The following is a 20,071-nucleotide window of genomic DNA, read 5'->3' as shown; positions in this document are numbered from 1 at the left end:
TTAACAGCGTCTTATACGCATATTGGAAAGAGTCGCTCCAACAACTCTCCGCCGGGTCGCAACAACACTTACCCATGTATACACTGCTGTCTCAGCGGGCGTCTGTGTCAGATATACTAGCAGGTCCAGCAGACATTACCAGGCTGTGGCCAGGGCACTCGGAGAAGGTAAGGCATCGGCTCCCCATAGTCGGGGAATACAGACACAGCCACACTGTATTGAAAGGAGACTACCAAACAGTAACTGACGCGCCGCCACCACGGGTGCTCCAGCGCTAGGCCTTAGGGATCATAAGGCACCAGGAATAGTATGAGGCTGCGATCCCTAGGGTTGATGTCAGCGGTGGGGAGTTAGACGCTCTCCTGGTTGCCCCTCCCCCCCAGTTCATGACAAGTTTCCGTGCGTCTCCCGCCATGAACTGATTACCTCCCTTCCGTCTCAGACGCTACCACGAGGGGTCTCGGACGCATCATAGGCAGCTGCGGCTGTGTTAACTAAGCGCTACCACGAGAAGACCCGGTCGCAATACAAGCATCTGTATGCACAGTGCGTCTGTGTTCACTAAAAGTTCCCGGAGCGGCGGTGTACACTAGTAGCGTCTGGATCCACTCAGTATTCGCTAACGTATTGATCGATCTTGGAAGTGATATCCCTGTATCCCACTCTACTGAGTACGGGTTATACAGCACTAAATTTCTATCTACTTTTGTCAGTATAAATAGTTAAATTTAAGTGCCTATTGCATATGAGTCTGTGTACATTACTGTGGTTTTCTTCGCATTGCGTCTGAATACGTTAAGGTCTGTATAAAACAGAATTCAATAATATGTACTCCTACATACTTTAAAATGTGTTCGTAGTTGATTATGTGCTCATATGACTAATATATAACATGTGACTGACTGCTAGTATGTTTGTCAGTTGGTTTTCTGATCCTCAATGCGGGTGCATGGGTAAGGGTCAGATTGATATCACTTTAGAATGATAAAGTGGTTACAGTCACAAATTGTGAAGTACACTGTGTAAGTGCTGATTATTTATCATGTCTAAGAGCTGCAAAGGTGACGAGAGTACACTTACAGGAACACCCACACTCATATCATGTTGTCTTGCAAAAACTGTGTTATCCTCTCTGATCTGGTACAGAATAGTTTATGTGTAAAATCGTTTGCTGTTCAGCATAATACAAGGCAGATCCCTGATCTACGTCAAGTACAGATAGATCCCCCTTGGCCGATGTTTGCTCAGACCTTGCCCAGTATAGCTGAAAGGTTAATTCCTACAGCGTCAATACCAGGAATAGGGTTCACTATTAAACCATACATGCAGCTCTCTACCTACGGTATCCCCAACAGCTTTTCCAATAAAACAAGCTGATAAACCAAGTGTAAATAAATCATCAACTGCACAGGCTACACATGATGATTTATCAGACGATGAAAGCTCTACATACTCTACTTCGACATACAAAGAACAGGTAGAGGGTATCAGCTCAGTGAATATAGCTGAATTAATGAGAGCAGTAAAGGCCTTTCTGTCCTCAGAGGATCAGCAGAGCCTGTGTTAAAAATAAGGTACCTATGTTTAAACGTCCCAAAAAATAGGGCCTCCTCATGGGGGACCCCAGCAGCTAATGGAAATCATGGAAATGGTTTGGGCTATACCCAATAAGGAATATAGGTTCCCAGTAAATGGGATTCCAAATATCCTTTTCCAGCTGGGGACTGTTTAAAAATAGGAAGTGCCTCCTAAAGTAGATACGCATATCATTGATAGTGCGAAAATCTATATGGCCTTTGCCGTCAACGTCAGAAGAGGGATGGTTTTCTGAAAACCATATTGTCTCTGTATGGGGCAGTTATAAGGCAAGCCATGACTTCACCTTGCAATCTACAGCCACACCACACTGGATAGGCCCAATCAATGCCGTAACTAGGTATTTTAGCGCTGTGTGCAAGAAATGGCATTGGGGCCCCCCTACACAAGATAGGAGCAGTGCGTGCCGCAGGCGTGCAAAAAATTTATAGGGACGTGGCTTCATGGGGAAGGGGCGTTGCCACAAAATAGTGCTAATTCATACAACGGTGCATAGTAGTCTCCATTATTCAAATTACGCTGCACAGTAGCGCCACTACACCAGGTAGAACCCCTTTTTACACATTACGGCAGACAGCGTCCCCTTTTTATACATTACGGCAGACAGCGTCCCCTTATTACACATTACAGCAGACAGCATCCCCTTATTACACATTACAGCAAACAGCGTCCCCCTTATTACACATTACGGCAGACAGCATCCCCTTATTACACATTACAGCAGACAGCGTCCCCCGTTTTACACATTACAGCAGATAGCGTCCTCTTATTACACATAATGACAGACAGCATCCCCCGTTTTACACATTACAGCAGACATCGTCCCCCTTATTACACATTACAGTAGACAGCGTCCCCCGTTTTACACTTTACAGCAGACAGCATCCTCTTATTACACATTACGACAGACAGCGCCCCCGTTTTACATATTACAGCAGACAGCGTCCCCCGTTTTGGACATTACAGCAGACAGCGTCCCCCTTATTACACATTACGGCAGACAGCGTCCCCTTATTACACATTGCAGCAGACAGCGTCCCCCCTTTTACACATTACAGCAGATAGCGTCCTCTTATTACACATAATGACAGACAGCGTCCCCCGTTATACACATTACAGCAGACAGCGCCCCCCTTATTATACATTTACAGCAGACAGCGTCCCCCGTTTTACACATTACAACAGACAGCATCCCCCTTATTACACATTATGGCAGACAGTGTCCCCCTTATTACACATTACGGCAGACAGCGTCCCCCGTTTTACACATTACAGCAGATAGCGTCCTCTTATTACACATAACGACAGACAGCGCCCCCGTTTTACACATTACAGCAGACAGCGTCCCCTTTATTACACATTACAGCAGAAAGCATCCCCTTATTACACATTACAGCAGACAGCGTCCCCTTATTACACATTACAGCAGACAGCGTCCCCCGTTTTACACATTACAGCAGATGGCGTCCCCCTTATTACACATTACGGCAGACAGCATGCCCTTATTACACATTACAGCAGACAGCATCCCCCTTATTATACATTACGGCAGACATCGTCCCCTTATTACACATTACGGCAGACAGTGTCCCATTATTACACATTACGGCAGACAGCGTCCCCTTATTACACATTACGGCAGACAGCGTCCCCTTATTACACATTACAGCAGACAGCGTCCCCTGTTTTACACATTACAGCAGACAGCGTCCCCTTATTACATATTACAGCAGACAGCGTACTCCTTATTACACATTACGGCAGACAACATCCCCTTTTTGTACACATTACGGCAGCTAGTGTCCCCTTTTTGTACACATTACGGCAGCCAGCGTCCCCTTTTTGTACACATTACGGCAACCAGCGTCCCCCTTTTTACACATTGTGGCAGACACACGAGAGAGAGAGAGACAGAAAGAGAGAGAGAGAGATATACTTACCATCTCTCCCGCTGGCAGTCAGGCTCCTTGTGCAGGCAGAGATCCCGGGCAGCCGCAGGTGAGAAGGAGGAGGAGGGAGGGGGACTGGAGCCACAGTAGAGCTATGTAATTGGTAGAGGCGCAGCTGCAGCAGTCCCCTCTCCTTCCGCATTGACTGCCCGCTGCGGAGAATGCTGGGATTCACAGCAGCGCCGGCCAGCCAATACAGAAGGAGAGAGGACTGCTGCTGCAGCGCCGCTACCAATGACATCGCACTGCTGCGGCTCCAGTCCCCCTCCCTCCCCGGCTCCTCCTCCTTCAAGTTCTCTGCCTCCGGCGCTGCTGCTGCTCTCCCCCCGTTGCGGTGCACGGCAAACAACAGATGGCATGTAATGAGTCAATTTGACTCATTACATGCCGCTGGCCGTGCGCCCTCAGGGTAACTACACTGTGTGCCAGGCACACCTGGCACATAGGTAGTTACGGCGCTGGGCCCAATCTCACTAAATCTTGGAAGCTAAGCAGTGTTGGGCCTGGTTAGTTCTTGGATGGGAGACCAACTTGGAATACCAGGTGCTGTAGGTATACTGGGCTGAGGTACTGGAAGACAGGTTTTCAGCGCCTGCAAGTGAACACGAATCCCACATAGCTCATATGGACACTAATGTTCTAGGGCATCAGCATTAACAATAGCTGCTCGCAGAGCAGTTTTGCTTACATACATGGAAAGCTGATTCAGAATCAAAGAAGGTTCTGGAAACTTTGCCTTTGGCTGAAAGTTTCTGTTTGAGAAGGAGTTAACAGATATTCTGGAGTCAGAAACAGACCCCAAGAAGGTCATGTTTCCTTCCACATGTAACACCAAACCTAGGGGTCCGGTTTCGGCCTTGTCGGTCATAAAGGAATGTAGCAGCCCCAATGCAATAAGTTTGGTAAGGCTAAGAAGCAAAGGCAACCAGAGGGCCAGCTTCCAAACCAGAGGATAAGCCATCAGCATGATTGTGCGGGCCTCCTTCTGGGGGACCCCAAAAGGATAGGGAGCCGACTTCTTCAGTTTACACAGATCTGGTAGCAGTCTACAAACAGATGCCTGGGTGCAAGAAGCGGTATCTCTAGGTTATGCTTCCCTGCTAGAAGCATCCTCCTCGAAGGTTCTTCTGTCCCAGTCCATCTTGGGTAGAGGCGAAGGACAGAGGTTTGCAAGAAGCAGTTCAGAAATTGCTTTTGTCAGGAATAGTCATTCCAGTAACCCCTGCACAATAGGGACAGGGGTTTTTACTCCAACCGGGTTTGGGTTCAGAAGGATCCTTTCACCCCATTCTCAAAATCCAAAACAGATAAGTTTGTGTACCACGGTTCACATGGAGACGTTGCGCTCCATACTTTTTGCATGGAGCCAGGAGATTACATGGTATCCCTGGATAGTCAGGATGCTTACCTACAGGTTCCTATAGCACTGTTCCATCAGTGTTATCCACAGACAAAGGGGGAGCATATGCACTAAATGATCATTACAGTATAATAAAATATAATATGTCAGAAGAGGTTGTTAGTATATCGTTGGCCAATGATATCGGCCTGCTCACCAATCGTCCAGGTCATCTCTTGTCGAGCAGGTTCCTAACATTATGGGGCCAACATCCGGAACGCAGGGAACTCCCAAACATGATCCAGCAAAGGATCCCCCCAGGGCATCACACTAAAAAATAGTGATAGTGAAGTGATATAAAGTGTAGGTACATGAAGGTCCCTACTACAAGTTTAAAGGTAGAGAGTATGTGAAAGAAAATGTGCATACATAAATAATAGACAAACATGATATAAAAAGTGACGATTGGTGAGGAGGCCGATATCATTGGCCAACGATATACCAACAACCTCTTATGACATATTATATTTTGTTATACTGTAATGATCGTTTAGTGCATCTGCACCCCCTTTGTCTGAGCATACTACTTTATTCTCAGCAGCATAGCACCTTTCATTACTGGAGGGTGTGCAATTTAGAACCATTTCCCCATCAGTGTTATCTCAAGGGTCACCATTCTCCAGCAACATTTTCAGTTCCAGACCTTATCCTTTGCGTTAGCCACAGCCCCCAGAGTATTTACCAAAATTATGATGATTATGGCAGCTTATCTCCACAAGAAGGGAATAAGAAAACTGACATACCTCGACTACCTTTTTTATCCTGGCACAATCACAGGAAAAGCTTCTGTGCCATCTCCAACAGATAATGACTTGTCTGCAGAGGCATGGGTGGTTCATAAATTGGGCAAAGTCATCTCTGGTTCCGTCACAACGGATAACTCACTGTGGGGCTGTACTAAATTCAAGTCTGCAGAAAATTGTTTACCTCGGGACAAGATAGCCAAGGTACAGTCAAGTACTCAGGAGTTGTTACACAGTCAAAAAATATCAATCCACGCAGCTATGCGACTGATGGGTTTGATGGTGTCAACAATCAACATGGTGGAGTATGAACAATTCCACTCAAGACCTCGGCAGCGTCTGATTCTGGCCAGATGGAATGGAATACATCAGACAATAAAGAAACAGACTATGGTACTTTCACACAAGGTAAGAAAGTCATCAGCCTGATGGCTACAGACATCCCACCTAGACAAAGAGAGAACCTTTTTGATATCAGATGGGGGATCCTGACAACAGATGCCAGTCCTCAGGGCTAGGGAGCAGTGTTCGGAAGATTATGGTTCCAGGGACAATGGACCACAGAAGATAGATCTCATGGCATCCCACCTGAACAACAAAGTGCCCGCATATGGGGCAAGAACAAAGGATCCCGGAGCGATCTTTGTGGATGCCTTATCAGTGAAATTGGAATTTTCATCTGGCGTATCTATTTCCTCCGATCATCCTGCTACCAGGGTGGGGAGGAAAATAAAAGAAGCAAAGGGTGCCGTGATTCTAATAGCTCCTGCTTGGCCCAAAAGGCATTGGTACACAGATCTGCAGAGAATGTTGATGGATGCTCCACTTCTGCTCACTCATCGTCCAGATCTACTAATGCAGAGTCCTTGTTATCATAGGCATCTGGATTGACTATCGTTGATGGCGTGGCTTTTGAAACCTCTATCCTGAAGTCAAGAGGATTCTCGCTACAGGTAATTCAAACAATGCTCAGAGCAAGGAAACCCTCCTCAGCTCGCATTTATCACCGAATATGGTAGGCCTATATTCATGGTGCAGTGAAAGAAATATGGACCCACGAAATCTTTCCAAGTTTCCAGGGTCTTAAGATTTCCTTCAGGAGGGAATGGATAAGGGTTTGAAGGTGGCTTCCTTGAGAGTACAAGTATCAGCATGGACTGTAGGGTTCTAAAAGAAAATTGGCAATTTACAGGATGTGCGTACTTTTTCCAGGGAATGCTGCGCATTCAACCTCCTTTTGTTCCTCCTACAGTGCCTTGGGACTTAAGTCTAGTCCTCAAAGCCCTTCAAGTTGCTCCGTTTGAACCACTTAATAAAGTGGATCTTAAATGGTTGACAGCTAAAGTTCTCTTTCTACTGCTTATGGCATCAGCTAGAAGAGTGTCAGATTTAGGAGCGCTGTCATGTTCTCTTTTTCTGATTTTTTTTTATCCAGATAAAGCAGTTCTCAGAACTAAGTCTGGGTATCTTCCTAAGGGGGTGTCTAAACCACCTTAAATGAAGAATTTGTAGTCCTGTTTTTTTCAGGTATCGGGACTTTCTGCGGGAGATGCGTCGCGGGACGTAGTCCGGGCATTAAGGATCTACGTGGATCGCACCAGTGACATCAGAAAGACAGATTCTCTTTTCTAATTCTATGGAATAAAACACAAGAGAGGATGGCCTGCTAATAAATAGACGCTGGATAGAGGGCTTTGAATTACTATTTCGGAAGCATATTCTCAAGCGGATCTCTCTGTTCTGGCTAATGTCTCTGTTCACTCTACTCATAAGGTAGGTCCTTCATAGGTAGCACAACATGGGGCTTCAGCAGAACAGATATGTAAGGCAGCCACATAGTCTTCCATTAACACATTCAATATGCTTGGATACTTTTGCCTCTCATGATGCTGAATTCTGGCATAAGGTTCTGCTGTCCAATCAGGAGCGTCCCCACCACTGAAATTGCTTTGGGAAATCCCATTGTTATCCTGTGGACAACCTGTGGACCCTGCCGGAGAAATATACGTTATGGTAAGAACTTACCGTTGATAACGGTATTTCTCCTAAGTCCACAGGTTCCACAGGGATCCCACCCTGACGCATCTGATTTGAGGATCTTGCTACTCACTTCCTTCTTGTACAGAAGGGTGTGCATGTGTGCTCTTCTCAACTGATTAGGGCTCTACATGATGCTCCTGCCTAGATGCTTTGGAATCAAACTGATTTGCCTGAGCCAGTGGGCGGGGATATATGGACGGGCCTGTTGCATCCTGGGAGGCCTGAAAGCTTGTGATCGTTTAGTGCCAATTCGCTGTCGCTCCATCATATCCCATTGTTATCTTGTGGAACCTGTGGACTTAGGAGAAATACCATTATCAACGGTAAGTTCTTACCATAACATATATTTTCCAAACACTCCCTGTAAACGCTCAGTTGCCAGCCACAAACGGCCTCTTCCTGTCAATCACCTTGCGAACGCCCGTGCGATTGGATTTTTTGCACCCTCCCTTCACTGACCGGTGATGCCCGTTGTTGTTGTCCGACGTGTGTGCGCATTGCTTTGCATATGCATGCGCAGTTAGGACCTGATTGCTTGCTGTGCAAAAATGCACAGCAGCGATCAGATCTGAATAACCCCCTATGATGGGTGCACTGCAAAGTTTAATAGGCTTATATATTTAACTCTGTATAATGTAGACAAAGGGGGGTATTCAATTAGCGCCAGCAATTTTGGAGCTATCGAATTTACCCTGCTGAGTATTCAATTGCAGCCTGTTTTATAAGGCATTTTGGCTAATGTCTTTTAACCTCTTTTTTAGTGTAATGGCATTGTCAAAAAATGCCTAAAAATCTTCAAAAATGGCATGCAATTTCACCGGCGCAGCAGAGAGAACAGGTGGAGTTGCCAATCCACATGTTTTTCGCTCCTGCTGACTTTTTCGCCTAGGTGAAAAAACAGCCCTGCTATTGAATAGAGAGAATCCCCAGTCACCCTAAAAAATAGCAAAAGTGCATTTTTTTTCCGCCTAGGCAAAGAAAAATATTTTCTTCATAAGTACTTTCAGTCCAGATTCCATATTTTTTTTCAATATCACCCTCTCAGTTAAGGATAAGTATATTCCCAACTGAACAAACAAATAAGACACAGACTCCTATAACTTCACATACTTTAAAAGCAACCACTACCGGAAGTTGTTGCAAAATATTTCTACAGGCCAATTGTGTTGTCTCCGTAATAATTGCTCTAATTTCATTGAATTTCAATAAAACACTCTGAGTTAATGTTAAATGCTTTTTTAGATAAAGGGGTTATCCTTTCAGCAATGGATAGAAAAGTACATTTTATAACTAAAAAAAAAAAAAAAAAAGATACTTAACATAAAGAAGAATTTACATAGGCTATTAAAGGTATTTTTTTTTTAATTTAATTTAGCAGGAAAGAATTTAAAACACCCAATTAATAATAATCCATTTTTTTTTTCAGATCTATTGCTTAAACAAGATTTGGGAACACGGAGAAAAGTCATTTTCTAAAAGGCCAGATATTTTATGGGACCTCTTGGATCTCTCCTTTTTTAGACCAGAAATTAAAAAATAAAATTAGAATAGTTCTGCTTCATTTTCCAACTAGCTACATAGAGAATTGTTGGAATGCTACAGAAGTGGTGCCAATAAGTGTATTACATGTAATTTTCTTACACATACAGTAAAACCACTACTTTTTCCTCTTATTTTACAAAAGAAACTTTCAGTGTAAATCTTATATTAATTGTAATACCACTTACAGTACCTAGTGTCTTTTTTACAATGTATTTATAGTATTACATATATTGGCTGAATAACATACAGAATTAAAGATAGACTTTTAGAATATCAAAGAAATGTTCCTGAAAAATCTATAGAACATACTGTACTGTATGTAGTAGCAGCAGCGTCGGAACTACCAGCGCTGCAGCCAGGGCAATACACTGGGGCCCACGGCAATTGACAGCAATACTAATAACAACTCAAACTGATTCATTACAAAATGTTGTGGCTGGCTGTGGGCATTAACAGACAACAGACTCCCCTTTCTTCTCCTTACCATCCTGCTCTCTGATGCTGCTGTTGCCGGGGTCAGACGTCACATTCTAGTGACCAGCCTCGGTGCAAAAAAAAACAAAGGAGATTAGCCTCAATAGATTAGAGAGAGGTGAAGGTTTTTTTTCCCCCGGGGGAAGCTTTGGCCAACCCAGGGGAGAAAGGTACGACCCCGAGCCGTGAGGCGGGGGGAAGTCCGAAGACCCTTGCCCCCTAAGGGACCTTTTGGCTCCGGGGATCGGGGATTCAAGGGGTTCCTCTGCGCTTCGACAAGGTTCCTGAGATCCTTTTTTCCTCAGTAGGTCTTTTAGCTTTGAGGGTTTGGGGAGTAACGGTGCCCTTCTACTTTTGGAGAGGGTTCAAGTTTCTACGCCCCCAGCGCGGTTTTTGTTCAGACCACTGGTTGATGAAGTCAGTTCTTTACTCACATTGGGGATTCTCAATCTCTCTCTCTCTCTCTCCTTCTCCCCCTCTCTATCTCTACCCCTTCTATCCTTCTATCTCTCTCTCCCCCTCCTCATCTCTCTCTCCCCCTCCTCTCTCTCTCCCTCTACCCCTCTCCCTCCCCTCTCTCTTCCTATTCCCACCTCCCCTCTCTCCCTTCCTCTCTTTCTCTATCCCTCCCTCTCTGTCCTCTCTTCCTGTTAAACTTTAAGCAGCAAAGACACTGAGATGTGTGCCGGACCATTTTTGCTGGATTTGGATTTAGCTTTAATTCGTCATCTGGCTTTTGATTTGCCAAACCGTCGTGATTTTTTTTTTAAATTCTTTTTTTGTGTGTGGGTAAACAGGGTAGGCAGGCATTACAGAAGCATGTAGGATAGATGGTCGAAGGACCTAGTGTCCACCAGAAACCACAGTTTTAAAATAGACAACTATAACAAACAGAAAAATGAACAATGGCAAATAATTATGAGGTTAGGGGGGATGGGAAAGGGGAGAGGAGGGGGACATAGGGAAGGGAACCACAGTGTATCCTTCTCACAGTGTCTGTCCTGGGGTGATATAAGCAAGAGAGAGAGAGAGAGGGAAAGACAGGTCCAGGAGAGACGAGAAGAGGTGACAGCGAAGAAAAGAAGAAGAAACAGGGAAGCGAGAGAAGAGAAGACAAGAAGAAAGACAGCAAAGTCAGAGCTACAGGCGGTACCCATGGGACCTCGGTAGGGTCTAGGAGGGAGAGGAGGGAGGCGGGGGTTTACGTTCAGCGGTGAGCCAGGGGGCCCAAACCTGTTCAAAGATATGGCCCCGGTCATGGAGGTAGTATGTAATCTTCTCCATGGATGCGATATGCCATATTTTAGTTTTGAGGGACATGAGGGAGGGCGCAGAGGGGTTCTTCCAATTGAGGGCTATCAACGATTTTGCCGCCGCTAGAATGTGCACAACCAGTTTTTGGGAGAATTTGGTAAGCGTCGAGGGAGGGTAGCACAGCAAAAAGATCCATGGATCCTTCTGCACGGGGGACTCCAGGAGCGAGTTAAGGAGGGAGTGGACCAGGTTCCAGAAGGGGGTAATGGACGGACAGGTCCACCATATGTGTAGCATCGTACCCTTAGCTCCACAATTCCTCCAGCAGTTAGGGGAGGAAGACGGAAAGAGTTTGTTGAGCCTGTCAGGGGTGTAGTACCAGCGATAGTAGATTTTGTAGGCCGTCTCCTTAAAAGCAGTAGCAATAGAGGATTTAGCTATCCCGAGTCTCATGTCCTCCCAATCCTCACTCTCTGGGGGGGCGGGCCAAGGTCACGTTCCCAAGCGAGTTCGTGGGGTCGGGAGGTTGAGAGAGAGGAGTCTAGTAAGAGAGAATAAAGTTGGGAGATCAGGCCTTTGGAGAGGTGGGAATTAATGCATAGGCTTTCAAAAGGGGTGAGGGCCCGGAGTAGGGAGGAAGGGGGTAGAGAACCTAGGAAATGGCGGACTTGTAAAAATTGGAAAGGGTTAAGCGAGTGTGAAGGGGCCTTCTGTTGAAGAACAGGTAGGGACAGCCATTGGCCCCGACCGGCAAAATTAATCGGGAATTTAAAGCCCAACGTCATTCAGAGGCGAAATCTCGTAGTCGAGAGTCCAGGGGGGAACATTGGGTTTTGCCAGATAGGGGTCAAGGGCGAGGGGGTAGTGGAGAGGCCCATCTTCAGAGAGAGGGAGTCCCAAATTTTAGGGTTAAATGTGACGGTGGGGAGGAGCTTGGAGGTTGGGGGTCGGGAAGAAGGAGGAAGACACCATAAAGGGGTCATGTCGGAGAGACCAACGAGGGCTGCCTCAATGTCCAACCAGGCTGTAGATCCCGGAGGGGCATAAGAGGTGACAATATGAGACAGGTGAGAAGCCGTGATTTTTTTTTCTTTTAATTTTCAAAAACAAGCTAAACTCACATAATTTGGTCTTGCTTTTATTCCTAGAGTATTATCAACCTCAATAACATTAATTTTCTGTCAATTTTGACCACCTCAAAGCTCACAGCAGTGTATAGCACATCTATGAAACATAGCATACTGGGGTAAAGTGCATGGAGCAGTATAAACAATAGAATATATGTATTTTTTTAATTTTTCTGCACCTTGGTTCAAACTGTGTGCATCACAGGGCTTATAGATGCATGTGAACAAGGGGGGTAATTCTGAGTTGATCGCAGCAGGAACTTTGTTAGCAGTTGGGCAAAACCATGTGCACTGCAGGGGAGGCAGATATAACATGTGCAGAGAGAGTTAGATTTGGGTGTGGTGAGTTCAATCTACAATCTAAATTGCAGTGTAAAAATAAAGCAGCCAGTATTTACCCTGCACAGAAACAAAATAACCCACCCAAATCTAACTCTCTCGGCAAATGTTATATCTGCACCACCTGCAGTGCACATGGTTTTGCCCAACTGCTAAAAAATTTCCTGCTGCGATCAACTTAGAATTACCCCCAAAGTGCACTAGAGTAAAGCATACCAACCAGTGCAAATAATTTATATATATATATATATATATATATATATATATAGAATCCAGATGTAATGGAATGCAAGACAGATGGAACTCTGAGGCTCTGGCAGAACTCGTACATTTTATTTACAGCAGCAAACATATACTAGGCAAAACCAGGTTGGTTTTGCCTCGTAAACGTTTGCTGCTTTAAAAAAGCACACGAGTTTGGCCGGAGACTTGGAGCTCCAGCCGTCTCGAATTCCAATACATCCGGCCCATAGTTTGTTTGTTTTTTTAATTTATTTTAATTTATTTTTTACATTTGCAGCTTGGTTCAAACTGCGATCACAGGGCTGATAGATTCAAAGCGCACCAACCTATACAAACAATAGCTATTATTCTAAACTTGCAACTTGGTTCAAACTGCATGTATCACAGGGATAATAGATGCACGTGAACAAAGCGCACTTGAGTAAAGCACACCAACCAGTACAGACATAGATATATATTTTTTATTTTACTATTTATAAAACTTGCTGCTTGGTTCAAACTGCATGGATCACAGGACTTATAGATCCACATGAATGCACATGAACAAAGTGCACCAACGAGTACAAATAAATAAATATATATATATATATATATATATATATATATATATATTTTCTTTCTATTTTTAAACTTGCAGCTTGGTTCAAACTGCGTGGATTACAGGGCAGCACAGTAGAGTAAAGCGCACCAACCAATACAAACAATAGACATATATTTGTTTTTATTTTTAAAACTTGCGGCTTGGTTCAAACTGCGTGGTATCACAGTGCTTATAGATGCACGTGAACAAAGTGCACTAGGGTAAAGCACACCATTCTGTACAATTTACAGCAGAATGCAATGCAGCATACTGCAGAAGGGCCGTAACTAGGTGTGTGCGGAGAGTGCTCCACACATAGCACTGTAGGGTAGGGGGCACTGTTGGCAGCACTTGTCAGTTATGAATTATCTAATTACTTTCACTTGCAGCTTTCCCCCTTTTTGAAGCCCAGCATCTCCTGACCGCCCCTGTCTCCCACCCCCACCTCTTCTGTCACTAATACCTATACAGCATTTATGGACATGACTTGATAGCTCTGTTGTTCTGTTGCACTGTCCTTTATTACATTTTGGGATGCTGATGTGCCTGGGATTCGAACCCATTGCCTATGACATTGCAGTCAGACACTCTATTCATTGAGCTATCTGCCCTTGCATAGAAAGCTAGAGAATTCTAAGCTGGATAGTTCTAACTGTTTGAAGCTCACATTGTAAGGGGGTGATCAGCGTTGCGGCTGGGCTGATCTATGGGGGTAATTCCAAGTTGAACGCAGCAGGATTTTTGATAGCAACTTGGCAAAACCATGTGCACTGCAGGGGAGGCAGATATAACATGTGCAGAGAGAGTTAGATTTTGGTGGGTTATATTGTTTCTGTGCAGGGTAAATACTGGCTGCTTTATTTTTACACTGCAAATTAGATTGCAGATTGAACACACCACACCCAAATCTAACTCTCTCTGCACATGTTATATCTGCCTCCCCTGCAGTGCACATGGTTTTGCCCAGTTGCTATCAAAAATCCTGCTGCGATCAACTTGGAATTACCCCCTATGTAGTGTGTGGCTGCAAGGGATTGGATGTGTGGCTGCACACTGCATGGATATACTCGATTATGGTGCTGGTTAATTTTTTACAGGGTACAGGTAGCTTCATATAGTTAGACATCTTATAGTTTTTATGTGGGTTCAAGTGGCTCGGTGGGTGGGGTGTCTGGCTGGGATGCAGCAGTTTGTGGGTTTGAGTCCTGGGTGTGGTAGTATATTAAAATGTGTTATTTAATTAGGGGTATTGTGGCCGAATGCCAGCAAGCTTGCGGGATGTGATATAAAATAATGTGGTATAAAGAGTATGTGTGTCCAAATCCATTTTCTTGCAGTGTTCCATAATTGTGTGTGTAATATATGTGTGGGAGGGGGCATCATAGCATGTGCTTTCTCTGGGATCAATTTTACTAGCAAATTATCCTTCTGGCACAGGGCACCAAAAAGTCTAGTTATGGTTCTGTTCTGCAGTATGCCGTATTCACAGTCACTTTATACAGCACAGCCACACATGAGTTCGGAGGCTCAGTACAGCCACTACAGCAGAGTATAGTGCAGCTTTCACCAGCGTGCCGCCTATACACAGTAATTTAAAGAGCACAGCCAGATGTGAGTCTGGACACAGCACAATACAGCAGTGTGCCCCTATACACAATTACTGAAAGAGCACAGTCACTAGGGAGTCTGGACACACCACAATAGAGCAACGTGCCCCCTATATACAGTCACTTTAAGCAGAGCCACTTGTGAGTCTGGACACAGCACACAACCAATACAGCAGAGTATAGCACAGCGTACAGCAGCGTGCATTACTGTGAAATGGTGCCAAGTCCTGACTGTGGCACCTTACATAGGATCTAACTCCAGCGAGAGTCCAGGAGGATGATGTTCGGCATCAAAATGGGATCTGAGTCTGGTGGATCCCTGGTGTTTGGAGTGGCTCAGATTCCACAGAATCTGAATCGCTCATCTCTAGCAAACAGTAATTTTCAGATAAACAAAACCCAGTATGTCATAGCATCTTCTTGCTTATTTGTACTAGAATGTAAGACTTAACCCGTTACTATTGGTTTACATCAGGGGTGAGGAACCTCAGGCCCGAGGGCCGTATAAGGCCCGCAGAGCCACTTGATCTGGCCCAGCCAGGCTCACCTAGCCAGGCGCCCGCTGAGATTTTGTTACTAGCAGGCGCCCGGCTTCTTACCCTCAGCAGCAGCCGGAGGTAGGAGCTCACTCCTGATCTCCAGCTTCCGGCTCTGGCAGTGTGCGTGTGCTGCTGTGCGGTGTTATGGGAGAGATGTCATGACGTCTCTCCCATAGTTCTGATGAGCGAGCGGCCAGGCGGAGGGCAACAGTCCGGAAGCAGGAGCAGGGCTGGTGCGTATTGTTTTTTTTTTCTTTTAATGTGTGTGTGTAAGCGTCGCTACTAGGGGGCATATCTAATGGGGCATAACAACTGACTGGTGGCATATCTAATGGGGCATAACAAGTGACTGGGGTATATCTAATGGGGCATAACAAGTGACTGGGGGCATACTTACTGGGGGCATATCTACTGGTGCAAAACAACTGACTAGGGGTATATCTACTGGGTGCATAACTACTGATTGGGGGCATAACTACTGACTGGGGGCATAACTACTGGGGGCAGGCTCATTGTCAAGTTGATAATATTTGTATGGCCCCCGAAGGATTTTATAAATATCCAAATGGCCCTTGGTAGAAAAAAGGTTCCCCACCCCTGGTTTACATTCATTAGGCCAACAGGCAAAATGTTGACATGGACAAAGGTGAACATATAAAAGGTCGACACTGGAAAAGGTTGACAGGTTCATATGTTCAACATGACAATGGTCGGCACACATTTGGTCAAAACATTTTTTGTTATTTTTCATGTTTTTTTTTTACTTTTTTTCTTCCTGAACTATACATGTCACAAATAATAACCTTTAGTAACCTTATGGCAAGTGGAGCAAACACAGTACTCACAGCGTGGTGAGTGAAGCGAGGCAACATTGAAGTGTTTCAACAATTGGTTGTCCCAGATGCCAAAACTATCCACACTAAACCCAAAAATGTGTTGACCATTTTTACGTAGACCATTGTTAAGTCGACCTTTTGACCCTGTTGACCTTTTGTACCCATTGACCTTTTCCAATTTTGGCCTTTCATATTTCAACACCTTGTACATGTTGACCTTTTGTCCATGTTGACCTAGTGCCAGTCAACTATATGGGGTCGACCTAATGACTGTAGACTTAATGCATGTGGATCTTTTTTACCACACCTGACTGGATGTAGTGCATCCTATAGTGGCTGCTCATCTCGTTGATCGCAAGAAGGTTGCGGTCTGATGAAACATAATACTGCACAGAGCCATCTGTAGATCACACCTGGGTTCTCTGGATAATGTATAACTTGCTTAAAGTTACAGTATGTTACCATCTAATGCTCCCCAGTTGGCACTATTAATTCAAGCACTGCCAGGACTTAAGAATATGTAGATTTTATATTTTTTTTATATAAAATGTCACACAGCAAGCCATGTCCGAAATTGGGTCCAGTATGTAAAACCGGCGGTAAGGATCCGGTGGCCAGGAAACTGCCGTCGGAATCCCAACAGCCAGAATCCCGGAGGCGAACATAGCAAGTCCCCTTGTGTGCTCGCTACGCCTCAGGCCCAGTGGCGAGCTTTGCTCACAGCACTATTATATTCCCCCCTCGGGTGGTGGTGTGGACCACCAACCCAATTTGGAATTTGGGGCTTTGATCAGGATTTCACCGGCTGTCGGGATTCCGGCATTGGTCTCCTGACCGCTGGGATCCCAACAGCCGGTAATTTAACTGCATCCCCTGAAATGTTCTTAAATATACATCTTCCTGACAAGATGTCTCTATCATATAAATAAAATATCTATGTGTGTCGATGGTATCCACCACTTTCTTATAAATATCACAAAAAGCTCCACCAATCTTTTTGTGAAAACTGGCTGCAAAAGGAAGATGTAATGCACATAGAATAGGGCTGGTGCAAGTCCTGATGGAGTGCACTACAGAACACACCCCTGAGTGGCAAAATATACAACAATGGGAAAGTCAGACACACCCTTTGGGTGAAAAATGGCACACTCCCTTGACAGCGGGCCATGTTTTGCATGGTACATACAACTTATGACTATAATCTCCCTGAAACTAGTTTTCAAAAGTAGGCAAGTATGTCCTGAATTTGATCACTGTAGTCCGATGCTCACTGGATATGTGTATTTGGCATACACTGACTGACTGGGGGGAATTTGGCATACATTGACTGACTGGGGGGGATTTAGCATACACTGACTGACTGGGGGGAATTTGGCATACATCGACTGACTGGGGGGGATTTAGCATACACTGACTGACTGGGGGGGATTTGGCATACATTTACTGACTGGGAGGGATTTAGCATACACTGACTGGTAGGGTGTGGGGGGAATTTGGCATACACTGACTGACTGCAGGTAATTGCTTGTGGAAAGCGGTCCCCAAATCAGTGTCTTGCTTAGGTCCCCATGATGTCTAAATTCACCTCTTGTACCTATCATGAAGTCTCATTAAAAATCAAAACTTCAGCTTCCGGTGGCCGTGTTTTAGCAGGGCTCCAACAAACGCTGCTTGAGCAGCAGGAGAGCATGATTACAGCTCCGTGTGGCCGGGCCTGGTGACTAGAGCACGGAGGCGAGAGAAGGGCAAGTGAACTGGCCGTGGAGGGAGCCGCAGGAGCAGCACCGGAGTTGGGCTCGAGGCAGAGCCAGTAAGATCACAGTGGGGAGAGCGGAAACAGGAGTACCTGTGGGACGCTGCTGGCAGGCTCGACGGCGTCTGTGGGAGAGACACGTGCAGCGGGCTGGCAGGGGTCCATCGGAGCAATAAGAGCAGCGGGAATCTGACAAGTTAGTCAGACCCACACAACATAGATGCAGCACCCAGCATTTTGGGAAGAGCGTGAGCAGCTGAAGATTCTCCCGCTATACCACACATAGCAGCCAATATATTAGAAGTGGCACAACAAGAGGGAGAGGGCACACACCATGAAAAAAACAATGGAGAGCCTGCAAACGAATTCCCCACGGCAGCTGTGAGGCGGGAGATGCCATTATCCCACACGTGGACAGCAAGGAGAAGGGCTGCTGATCGGAAAGAAATAGAAAGAACTTGTTGCGAAGAGGCCCTGGGTAAGTCTGCACAAGTATCTGTGGCAGTGAAGAGAGAGCAGAGTGTCTATATAAAGACTGTTCGATTTTATTATAAATAAAGGGTATAAAAAGGACAGATTGCCATTGGAATATGTGTTGAAGAGGGGACAAAGAAGTAGAACCTTATATGGGGTGGTCTTCAGGTTGCTGACAGCCGGGCTCCCAATGACCACCATACCGGCGACGAAATCCCTACCGCCGGCATACCAACAGCTTTTCTCCCTCTTGGGGGTCCACGACCCCCCTGGAGGGAGAATAGATAGCACGACCCCCCTGGAGGGAGAATAGATAGCCCTTGATCTAATTTCCACTTTTACCTACTTCCTATCTCCCTCCTCTAAAACACACTTTTACATGCCCAAACCATTGCATATAACCACCAGAAAGAGAAGTGAAAAAAATACAAAAAATTGATAAGTCCCCTTCAGAATTTTTGGGAATGGGGGGGAAGATCGGAGAAGACACTGTTATCAATACAGCATGTCCAGTCCTGTTTCCCTCCAGCTATGTTGTTTTATATCTGATTCAATGTTCTCCAGCTTTACTGTATGTATTACACGATTTCTCCAGTTTTACAAGCCACTTTTGTACAATCTACTAAGTTCTGGGGGAAATTGCCTGTATATAGATTTCCTCTCTTCACCACCCTCTATCTAATGGGCTTTTCTCTGACGTCCTAAGTGGATGCTGGGGACTCCGTCAGGACCATGGGGAATAGCGGCTCCGCAGGAGACAGGGCACAAAAGTAAAAGCTTTAGGATCAGGTGGTGTGCACTGGCTCCTCCCCCTATGACCCTCCTCCAAGCCTCTGTTAGGTTTTTGTGCCCGGCCGAGAAGGGTGCAATCTAGGTGGCTCTCCTAAAGAGCTGCTTAGAGTAAAAGTTTTGTTAGGTTTTTTATTTTCAGTGAGACCTGCTGGCAACAGGCTCACTGCAACGAGGGACTTAGGGGAGAAGAAGTGAACTCACCTGCGTGCAGGATGGATTGGCTTCTTAGGCTACTGGACACTAGCTCCAGAGGGACGATCACAGGTACAGCCTGGATGGGTCACCGGAGCCGCGCCGCCGACCCCCTTGCAGATGCTGAAGAGAGAAGAGGTCCAGAAATCGGCGGCTGAAGACTTCTCAGTCTTCATGAGGTAGCGCACAGCACTGCAGCTGTGCGCCATTGCTCTCAGCACACTTCACACCAACGGTCACTGAGGGTGCAGGGCGCTGGGGGGGGCGCCCTGGGCAGCAATGAAAGTACCTATACTGGCTAAAAATACATCACATATAGCCTCTGGGGCTATATGGATGTATTTAACCCCTGCCAGGTTGTCAGAAAAACGGGAGAAGAAGCCCGCCGAAAAGGGGGCGGGGCCTATTCTCCTCCGCACACAGCGCCATTTTCCCTCACAGAACTGCTGGTGGGAAGGCTCCCAGGCTCTCCCCTGCACTGCACTACAGAAACAGGGTTAAAACAGAGAGGGGGGGCACTTATTTGGCGATATGATTATATATTAAGATGCTATAAGGGAAAACACTTATATAAAGGTTGTCCCTGTATAAT

General features: G+C 45.6%; 1 protein-coding gene across 1 annotated transcript in view; it reads right to left on the bottom strand.

Annotated features, from left to right (window-relative positions):
* LOC134910910 (mucin-3B-like) overlaps positions 1–18,131 on the bottom strand; it is a 380,580-nt gene extending 362,449 nt beyond the window's left edge. The window contains exon 1 of the mRNA XM_063919296.1: positions 17,863–18,131. Within this exon, the coding sequence (XP_063775366.1) occupies positions 17,863–17,869 (7 nt within the window). The 5' untranslated portion in view covers positions 17,870–18,131. The remainder of the gene's footprint in view (positions 1–17,862) is intronic.
* Between the last annotated feature and the right edge of the window lie 1,940 nt (positions 18,132–20,071).

This window comes from Pseudophryne corroboree, chromosome 4 (genome assembly GCF_028390025.1).
Source record: "Pseudophryne corroboree isolate aPseCor3 chromosome 4, aPseCor3.hap2, whole genome shotgun sequence".
Lineage (NCBI taxonomy): Eukaryota > Metazoa > Chordata > Amphibia > Anura > Myobatrachidae > Pseudophryne > Pseudophryne corroboree.
The sequence above is the reverse complement of the archived record's forward strand: the minus strand, read 5'-3'. Positions and strand labels throughout refer to the sequence as shown.